General features: G+C 36.5%; 1 protein-coding gene across 1 annotated transcript in view; it reads left to right on the forward strand.

Annotated features, from left to right (window-relative positions):
* Positions 1 to 9,391, forward strand: part of LOC117634969 (F-box protein PP2-A15) — a 9,714-nt gene extending 323 nt beyond the window's left edge. The window contains exons 2-4 of the mRNA XM_034369270.1: positions 6,799 to 7,112; positions 7,237 to 7,355; positions 8,582 to 9,391. Coding sequence (XP_034225161.1) covers positions 6,801 to 7,112; positions 7,237 to 7,355; positions 8,582 to 9,044 — 894 coding nt within the window. The 5' untranslated portion in view covers positions 6,799 to 6,800 and the 3' untranslated portion in view covers positions 9,045 to 9,391. The remainder of the gene's footprint in view (positions 1 to 6,798; positions 7,113 to 7,236; positions 7,356 to 8,581) is intronic.
* Positions 9,392 to 11,266: the final 1,875 nt, after the last annotated feature.

Genomic DNA, 11,266 nt, shown 5'->3' on the forward strand with positions numbered 1-11,266 from the left:
TTACTACTACAACATATGTAAGAAATTTATTAGTTATTTCACAAGAATACATATCATACCAAACAAGAAAACAAAAGAAAAGAATTTCACTCATGTTTCCTATTTTCTATTTCCTTTCTAACTTTGATAAACATTAATGACAAATCAGTTGATAAATAATAATTGTCCATGTGTATGTGTGTCGGGTGTTATATCCATAAACGAAAACTGTTGTTATCAATTTTTTTAACTGTTGTTATATTCCTAAACGAAAAAAATTGCTTCCAGGTACAACAATAATAAGCATATTGATTTCAACTAACTGCTTATTTTATTTCATTCTTGAGTGCTATTTTATTATCAAAGTCATTGAAGAAATACAAACTGTTATATATATTAGTTGGATACCAAGAATGAAAAGGAGTTCTGGAAAGTGTGTGTCCACATGTATTAAACCTAATTGTTACAGACAATAAACAGAAGCTGCCAAAATCTAAAGTCTTCTCGCTGCAAGATGTCAGCATGGTTAATGGAAGTAGAAGTCTATAAAGTCAATCTCTTGGTCCTCGATACAGTTATAGAAAACGAATACAAAAATTTACCAGCAAAGACAAAAACGAATACAAAAATTTACCAGCAAAGACAAAAACAAGACACAACATATAAACAATTTTTCTGTTCTGTACATAAAAACAGAAAGACGCCAATTGTTACAGACAGTGGCGGATGCAGGAGTTTTTCAAGGGAGGTGCAAATTTTAAAAGGCTAAAAATTTACAAAGGACTCAAGCAAGGCCATGGATTTAAGTCCTAACATACGTGTAGTGTGTTAAAAAAAATAAGGCTAAAAATTAAAAAAATATATATATACAACCAAATGCCCTTAGAATTTAACCAATACTAATGTCATTCATAATTAAAACAATAAGAGTTTTACATCAACAACTAATTGATTATAGTCTATATGGGTATCAATTAATATGAACAAAATCCTTATCATTGACACAATTAGTTTACTAAAATTCATATCAAATATGAACAAAATCCATGTCAATTACATATTTAATCTAACAAAAGTCAATACCAATTAATCTAACCAAAAGCACATGTAAATTGGAGGTCATGAAACAAAAGTACACATGATTAAAAGTTTGGGGTAATTTTTGGTGATTTTTTTGGCACACATATGAGTTTTTAATGAATTTTTTAATTTAGGCCAATTAGAAATAGACATGTGTCGACTTGCTATTGAACAATTTTAAAAAAATCAAAATCAAAAGCGCTGATGTCTGACGCACGCGGAGTCTTCTTCTTCCTTGAACTGCCTCTGCAACTTAACTTCAAATATTGTAGAAAAACTTCGAAAATTCATAACTTTGGTTGTGGAGCTCCGATTGATGAGCCATTTTCTCCTACATGCTCGTGAGATCGAGCCCAACAATATAAGGTAAATATTCAGGGTCTCAGGGTCTCACAATGCAGCAAACAATACAACGTCTTAGAGGCATTTAGTTGAACAATTGGTAGGCACTAGCAAAGGGGCAAATTCTAGCATCCCTAAGGAAGTTTCCGGCGAGGGGAGGTGCAACTGCACCTCCTTGCGCCTCTGTGGATCCGCCAGTGATCACAACCATTGACGATTGAAATTATTTGTTTTTCCTTTTCAACAATATGCAAATGGGCGAGTGAGAGAGAGATGACAGGTATCTTGGGTGGTATGGCGGCTTGGGTGGTTAGTGGAGGCCAGTGGCGGATCCAGGAATTTTCATTCAGGGGATCAACGTGCAAAAGGTTTAAAAAAAAAAAAAAGTTATACAAAATAGATCCATTGAAATAAAACGATAATACTCTAATTCATAGTTAATAGATAAAACCATACAAAACACTCATGTTCATTATCAAAGATAACTGCATCAACTTTAAAAAATAGACACACATTGCAATACACCAGAAATATCTCTAAGAATGTGATAATAAACCACAAAATCAGTGCAATCCTTTTCGCCTCCCAATGCATCTTGTCTTATTCAACATAAGAACTGGCATATCTTAGCCCAATCCTGATCATTTTAGGGCATTTACGTCATTTTTTAGGTCCGTAGTAGTTTTGATTTGGGGCTTTATCTGCCTTTCATTTGGATTATAGCTCTCAAACTTTGGACCCTTATGAGTACTGTTTTAGGGGGAGCTTATTCAAGCAAATATTTCTTCAATACGTAAGAGTTAGGTTATTCTTGTAAAAACTCTTTGTGGATTGAACATCTAAGGTTTTTTTACCTAGATTGACCTTAGGTCCCTTCATGCATTCATATCATACATGAAAAATTATTTTCAATAAAAATATAAGTATGAAAAATGGTTTTTCAGAATAATCATTTTCTCAAATAATTTTTGGCGGCTTTTATTCCTTACACATCAAATAAGAAAACTTGATTTTATGGGATTTTATTATGAAGTATATAGTGACTTAATGAGCCATCATTTTTAACCTAAATCGTATTTTGCAGTAAGATCGATTTTTCATATTTTGATTTGGTGGGAATTTGATTTTCTAGTATTTTTATTTGAATCTAAATGGGGTGTACTTCCTTATTTACATTGTAAACTAAAGTAAATGAAGTAATATAAGAATAAATGAAAGTAAAAGGACAAAAATATTTATTGATGTGCCATCTGGTTCTTTATTAGATTTTGTTTTTAAAAGTTTTTTTAAAGTTTAATGATGTGTCATCTCTTAAGCAATTAGATTAGTACAATGGTTGGGATGTTGCGAAATGCGGGTAAATGCGCAATATGTAAATGTAGAGACCCAAGATCCTTCCTAGAGATACTAGCTCTCCTTTGTATGAAGGGTTTTTTTTTTTTTTTTTTTTTTTTTTTGGTGTGAAATAGGGGGATTAATCTCAAAACATACAAAAACTAAATGACAGAGATAGTACGAGTTCTAGGAACTCTTAACAAATCATCATCAAAGGTAGCCTCAACTCAGCTAGGAATCTCAGCAAGCACAAAGAACCCCAAATCAAAATTATAGCTCCTCTTTGTTAAACAGTCAACCACCTTTTCACACAATTACCCACTTGTTGCATAAGAGCGCAGCAACTAGACAGCAAAGCAAAGAGGTCATCGGATGGTGACTGAAAAAATGTCAACAAAGAGAGTCGAGGAGGGCCACATTAAAGGGATCAAATTGGCAATGAGGAGTCCAGTTCTATCACATCTCTTCTTTGCAGACGATTCTATTTTTTTTGTGCAGGCTGAGGAAAGAAATTGCACAAGATTAAAAAGGTTGTTGGAGGATTATTGCCTGGCTTCGGGGCAGCTTATTAATTATGACAAGTCTAGTTTGCTTTTCAGTGCAAACACACCTGAAAAGGTTAAAACTCAAATTGGGGCAATTTTGGGAGTCAGAGAAGATGTGCACCTTGGAAAATATTTAGATATACCAATGTTTTGGGGCAGATTCAAAAGAGTGGCCTTGGCTTACATCAGGGAAAGGGTGTTGAAGAAAATTGAGGGTTGGAAACAATGCATTCTGTCCTTGGCAGGGAAAGAGGTCCTAATTAAAGTTATGGCTACAGCTGTACCAACTTATCCCGTGATGTGTTTTCTTTTTCCCAAAGCTACCTGCAGTGATATTTGCAGTGATTTAGCAAAATTTTAGTGGGGAAAACCTGACAGTGACTCGAAAATTCATTGGAAATCCTGGAAAGCTATGAGCCTAGCTAAATCTGAAGGGGGTTTGGGGTTTAGAGACTTATACGATTTCAACTTAGCCTTACTTGCTAAGCAAAGCTGGAGAATCCTCAACAACCCACATGCTTTATGGGTTAAACTTTTAAAGGCGCGATACTTTCCAGATTGTGACTTTAAGGATGCTACTTTGGGGCATCGACCTTCATGGATATGAAGAAGCTTATTGGCAGTCAAAGATACTGTGATGAACAATTCTAGAAGGCAAATAATGAATGGGGAGAGTACTAATATTTGGGCTGTTAACTAGGTTCCTAAGATAGGGATTATCACTCCGCTTGTTCCAATACCTATCAACGCGCCTCAACTGGTTTCAGAAATTATTGATGTGAGGAGTGGTTCTTGGAACTTAGACTCTGTGGCAAGCTATCTGAATTGGAAACAAAAAGACGAATCCTTTCAATACCAGTGGGGGCCTCAAGGCACCATGATAGAGTTGTCTGGCCCTGGACTTCTAATGGATTGTATTCGATGAGATCAGGATATCACGTTCTTCATTCAACCCATAGAGCTTTGGCTATGGGGAATTCGCACTCGTCCCATATTATACCCATCCAGGTTTGTAAAGCAATCTGGCAGATTAGCACTCTACCAAAAATCTAGCTGTTCATGTGGAGAATTGTCTCGAATGTGCTTCCAACTAGAATGAATTTATTTCGAAGACATATTTGTGGCTCTCCTATCTGCTCTTTGTGTGATCAGTTTGAAGAAACAATCGAACACTTGCTTTTGGACTCAGTCAGTACGGTTTGGGTCCCCTTTGTCATTGCGAATTGATTAACAACGTTTGAGAACTTTTGATGTGTGGTTTAATGAAAATTTGAGTATTCGATCAGGGTCTAAGCAAGACAATTTGGATATGCTTACCCTTTTAAGTTTTTTCCTTTGGGAGATATGCTTACCCTTTCAAGGCTGTCATTGAAGGGAGCACCATTGACCCAGCCATGGTTATTGAGAATGTGCTAAGAGCTCAAATGGAGTTTACTGAAATTCGAAGGGTTCCTAGTGATGAAGTGGCTGTGAACAACATTTTGAATGTCAATCCTGCTTCCTGGAACGCACCTTCAGGTGATTTTGTCAAAATAAATGTGGATGAAGGATGGATTGGTGACACTCTGAATGGTGGCATTGGTGTTGTTATTAGAAATACTGATGGTCAATTTGTTGGGGTTTAGCTGGTCCTATTTGCTGTGATTCAGCACTAGTTGCGGAAGCTCATTCAGCAATTATAAAGGGCTTGCTTTGTCTGCTAACCTTGGCTTTAGAGATGTCATTGTGGAAACTGACTCAAAATTGCTTATCAATGGGATAAATGGTGACTTTAGAAACAAAGTGTGGTCCATTATGCCCCTCCTTGAGGAGCTTCACAGAATCTATGGGTCTATGCATGAGGTTCGATGGAGCTGGGTGCATAGAGATTTAAATCGGGCGGCTCATGAAGCAGTCATGATTGGAGTTAGAGCTATGGTGGAGCTGGAAAGCTGGGTCTCACGACCACCATTGTCTCTGGTGCAAGTTATGGTCTCAGATGGACTCCCATGTCCTCCTTAAGTTTATTTTTGTTTAGGGTTGAAAGTTTTTCTTTACTGGGTTGTATGGATTCAGTTGAAAGGTTTTCAGCTTTGCTTTTTGTAAGCTCTTTTGCCAATTTTTCGGCCTTGGAATAGAGTTTCAGACTTGACCAAAAAAAGCGCAGCAATTAGACAGCAAAGCGAAGAGATCATCGGATGGTGACTGAAAAAATGTCAACAAAGGTAAATGGTGAAGATCATGAATTTAGAAAACTCTACGCTTGGATGATAAAATTTAGTTAAATTAAAAAATGAATGAACTACAAACTAGTATATAAATGTGTAAAATAGCATAAAAATCCTGACTGAAGAAAATTGAGTGGCTGGGTAGGGATGGTATGAGATAAGGTGCATCACAAATAAAATAATCAAGCGAATGGGCGGAAAGAAGGGTCGAATGAACATACTTTTTATTGGATCATAAAAGTTGGCTGACTTTTTTGTAGCTTCCGATTGGTCCGCCGCATTGTGTCGCATGCAAATTCCCTAATCAAACGCCACATTCTTTCTTGCACCCACCAATTCTTTTTTTATTATTCTTTTTTCTTTTTTTTTTGGGTGGTGGAAAATCCAGCCTTTATAATTTCAATATTTTATAAGGACAATCCAAGCTTTGATCTCCCTCCACTCACTTAAATGACGAAAACAATCTACATAAACATTTGTGTACAATTTGGTCTTAATTTGGAAGTGGAGTAATATCTAATTAAAATACCAAAAGTAGTTAATGATGATCATAATTAGCAAAGGTTGTTAATTTATATTATAATAATTTAGATTAGTAGCAATTCATTTGATCTAAAACTCGTGAAGAATATTATAAAGACCCATGAGTGTAGTGGTTTGGAGAAATTTTTCTTTCAGAAAAAGTCCTGATTTCGAGTCATAGCATATCTGTATTGTGTGTTAGTTTAATATGTTATTGCCCCTTAATAAGAAATGTCCTAAAAAAAAACTAATGAACAATATATGAAGTGAAATTTGAGTTAATGATTTCTTCTAACATGGAAAGAAAATACCACAAAACCAAAACAAAGGTTATTATTTTTGGCGAGGGTTATTTTTATAATAAAAAATTTTCCCCTAGAGGAAAAAATAAAAATAAAAACAATATAACGCAATAAAAGAATAATAAATGGTATGTAATACCACACCGTATCTAATGGTGTGGAGCGAAATTGCGTCCTCCCTCAGCTCTGTCCCTCCCAATTTTCCCTCACTTTCCTACCCCAGCAAAATTTTCCCGGAAAATATGACAGACAAAAAACCCATCACAAACCCAAAAACCCATGCTAGAAATTCCCCATACACTTCACTTTCTCACTAACCAAACACTCCAAATCCCCAGACAACACGCACCACCATCTTCCTCAAAACCCAAGAAAACCCACCCATCCATTTCTTCGCTTTTCCACCCTCCCAAAATATCTGTACGGACACCATGACCTGATAGAAACCAGATAGTGTTTTGTAAATACAGTGAAATTTAGGAGAACATATGGGGGCGTCGCTCTCGAACCTGACGGAGGGGTCGAACGGGTCGGGTCATGGACCGGGTCTTGGAGACATACCCGAGAGCTGCGTGGCCTGCGTGTTCATGTACCTGACTCCGCCTGAGATTTGCAACCTTGCTAGGCTCAACAGGGCTTTTCGTGGTGCGGCGTCGTCTGATTCTGTTTGGGAATCCAAGTTGCCCCCAAATTACCATGATCTACTCGATTTGTTGCCTCCTCAGATGTACCAGAACCTCTCTAAGAAGGACATCTTTGCTTTGCTATCTCGCCCTATACCCTTCGACGATGACAATAAGGTGTGTAATTGGGAATTAGGGTTTTGGGTTGGTTTTCTTGGTGTAATTTTGCAATTTAGGGTTTTGGGTTTGGTATAATATGTCTAAACTTGTTCAATTTTCCTGCGTTTGGTGGGTTTTGCAGCTGGTATGGATAGACAGGGTCACGGGAAGGGTTTGCACTTCGGTTTCCGCGAAGGCCATGGCCATCACGGGGATTGAAGATCGCCGATACTGGAACTGGATTCCCACGGAAGAATCTAGGTTAGCTATAAAAGATCTTACTTTCCATACTAGTGTGTGCTTTTGATATGTATGGTTTGTTCCCTTTCTTTGAAAATTTTGATTCAGCTTAGCATTCAGTAAAGTTTCTTTCTTTCTTGTTTTTCTTAAAGGTTTTTTTGGCAGTGTGAAATTTTTAGTGATAATTAAGTAGTTATATTAAGCAAATGAGAGGTGGAATCAGAAACTCTTAATGAACCGATATTCTTGCTTGAAAGTTTATTAGATCCATTGTTTATTACTACACTATTTCTTGTCTTTTGGGTTCCTTTTCCTACTCTAATAATTCCTTATGGATGCTGATCTGTTATAATTACATAGTTCATGGCATATGTCAGTTGGAAAACAAAGGACTAACTATTCTATCTCATTGCAGTTCTGTAGGTTGGGAGGGTAGTTTAATATCACATTCTTCTAATGACTACATGTGGGGTTGAGGATGTCCTTTTATTTGGAATTCTCTAAATTGAAGTAATTTATACTTACAATCCACATCTTGTATTTGCTTTAAAAAATTGCATACAAAGTCAGATAAGTAAGTGATGCCTCTTATTATAGTTACTCTTGACAGAGTTTATGTAAATCAGGATCTTCAAGAAATCAAGGTTAATCATGCCAGTAGAATGTTCCACTTTCTCAAGTTCCCTATCTTATCTTCGGATTCTCTTCATCCAAATGTATCTAGTAAAATTATAAACCATGGTGTTTAGAAAGAGTCTGTGTACTATATAATTTTTTTTTTCTTGGAATCAATAGAAAGGCAAATCTAATTTAGCCTATGTTCAACTGAAAAGGGATATATATATTTTCGTTGTAGATTACACTGAATAGTTATTGAGTTTTTTCTTGCGTTGGGGTTTATGTCATCCTAGATTTTTCTTGTTGCGGATTCTGAATTGCCAGTCACTCATTCGTCCGTAGACATTACTCAAGACAGTTTCTGATTTTCAACGCTACTACTCAACAAGAGAGATTTGCTTATGCTTTTCCGGGATTGGCACTACCGCCTTTGATCTCATTATTTGTAATTGATTTCATCAATTTACGTTCATGAGATCCTCTTTTGGGTCAGTTATCATATTGAACTATTGTTGCCAAGTTATGCCAGCTTGGTGTTAATTCATTATTTTTCCTTCACTTTTGCTTAGTATGATGATGCATTATATCCTTCAAATCTTGATGATCTGCGTGTTGCTCTTTGTTTGCAGGTTTCATGTGGTGGCTTATTTACAGCAAATATGGTGGTTCGAAGTGGATGGGGTGGTGAAGTTTCCTTTTCCTGCTGATATCTATACTCTTTCTTTCAGGCTTCACATTGGAAGATTTTCAAAAAGATTGGGACGGCGTGTTTGCAATTTTGAGCACACCCACGGTTGGGATATAAAGCCAGTACGATTTGAGTTATCAACTTCAGATGGACAGCAAGCATCATACGAATGCTGCTTGGATCAAATCGAACACGATGATGCATATGGAAATCATAAGCGCGGGTGCTGGGTTGACTACAAGGTTGGTGAATTTACCGTCACCGATTCAGATCCTGTAACAGAAGTTAGATTTTCCATGAAGCAGATCGATTGCACTCATTCCAAAGGTGGGCTATGTGTGGATTCTGTTTTTATTGTCCCCAGTGACTTGAAAGGGCGGAAAAGGATAGGAGTTTTGAAGTAGCCATATGCTGAACAGGGAAGTTTATTCACATCAGTGATCCCACAAGAATGAAGCTGGGATTTATGATACAGCTTATACTTATAAAGGCATAAGATGTTTTAGAGGATGTCATCTTATTTGGTTTTTGTGGTAGGTGTGTGTCCTCTATGGTTGTGTAACTTCACTTTGATGTATTTGATCCAGTTTTGTTCCATTTTATACCTCTTCAGATTAGATTAAGTGAATATACTTTGACATTACCTTGTTTGTATCAGTTGCTCACTGTAAAGCATTTTGTAACTTAGATGTGATGTCAATCAACACTGTTTCTTCATTGGTTACATAGATCATGCTTAGATTTTTGGAAATCATGGATGGCAACAGGACATGGCCTCTCTCTCTCTCTCTCTCTCTCTCTCTCTCTCTCTCTCTCTCTCTCTCTCTCTCTCTCTCTGTGGTTAATGAATGTTTGTGTTATTGTCTGAGGTCAGTTTTTAAAGTAAAAGTGAATTGATCCTGTGAGAATTTATAGTTTCGATGGAAAGACAGCTTATCCCATGGTGTCTCCGTCTCCCGACAGATTTTGTGTGACTCTGTATTTGATTTCGTATGAGATGTCTCTTAGCTTGTGAAATACGGGATCTCTCTGTACTGGTCCTTGAATAATTTTTATTCATGTTGTCAGTGGGCTAGGCTAGAATCTTACCTCTTAATCCCGCGTTTTCTCCTCTCCTCTTTTAGTTTTATTATGATGGTGATTTGAGGACCAGCCCCTTGGTCCCATTTTTCAATTTGGACTGAATCCTGTGTCTTTCTACTGTTTCAATCTAAGTCCAAAGTTACTTTTCAAACTAAATGAATTGGAATTGGAACAACTCTTAAACAGAAGTTAGAGCAAAACAGAGAAGCGTTCACAGATTCACCTATGGGACTTTAAATGAGGGACAGGTGAGCATTTCTATCAAGATTGTTTTAATTTTCTCAACCTCTTCTGTTCTGGCAAACTGAAATTCATACCCTCTCTCTCTCTCTCTCTCTCTCTCTCTCTCTCTAATTTGTAATTATTTTTGCAATTTTGTACAGCATATGTGAGGCCAATTGTAGTTTCTAGGCTGGGTTGGGCTGCTTGCAGTCTACAATTAAAATTATTAGTATATATTCATTATTTGATTGGGTTGATTGGTGGACGAGTTCTGAAGGGTTGGTGAATTATCATTTTCATTTACATAATTCTATAATAGTTTGTACTGTCTCCCAGTCTCTCTCCTCTAAATAACATTTAGCTTATCAATTTCTCTCTGCTAAAACCTAAAAATTACTTCTCAAAATATGTATTTTTGGGTTTACTTTTCTTGCAAATCGCCTCCCATTTTGTCTCCTCCATTGTAATCCCTGCAGAAGCAGATATAAACGTTTGGATGATCTATCTCTGTCCGAATATATTTAGTCATCAGATGAGCAGTAAACCACCTGGTTATCTGTAATTTACTATGCCATTAAAACTGCCACACCCTGATTAAGAGTATTTCTCTCAAATCATTTGCCTTGCTTGGTTTTGTATAAAAATACAAATCAAGGCTAATCAGCACTTAATAAATACAAGATTAAGTCCACTAATCAGGTACTGGGTTTTCTTCTTGAAGTCACTTGAATTTTCTATCTCTGGTGGTCCACATTAAAAAAAAAGTTGCATACTTTTCTTCCGGCTTGCATTAAAACACTGCAGTATTAATGTTAACAAAAAACAAAAGCTGTGCCTGGCCTGTAAAATATAGAGTAGTAAATTGAACTTTGGCATCTTGCTAGCTAGACCCCTGTTCCTCATCCGGCGCTGCTTATGGTGTCCTTGAGCAGCCATATCAGATGAACTAATTCTTATGGACCAAAACATAAGACTTGTTCAGCAAATGTATCACAAAACTAAAGATAAGATCTAATTATAGAAAAGAAAAGGTAAAAAGTCACTTTTAGTCCCTCTAGTTTAACGAAATTTCTACTTCAGTCCCTGCGGTTTTAATTCTGGCAATTTGACCCATGTAGTTTGATTTTATTGCAATTTAAGGACATGTCTAAATTTCTTTCCAATTTCTTGACGAAATAAACTCGTGTCTCTTACGTGGAGGGGTATTTTGGATAGAGACTTAGGTGTGTTCTTGAATTGCGATAGAATCAAACTACATGGATTAAATTGACAAAATTAAAACTATACAGACCAAAACAGAAAAATCGGCAAACTACTGGAA

Source organism: Prunus dulcis, chromosome 7 (assembly GCF_902201215.1).
Source record: "Prunus dulcis chromosome 7, ALMONDv2, whole genome shotgun sequence".
Lineage (NCBI taxonomy): Eukaryota > Viridiplantae > Streptophyta > Magnoliopsida > Rosales > Rosaceae > Prunus > Prunus dulcis.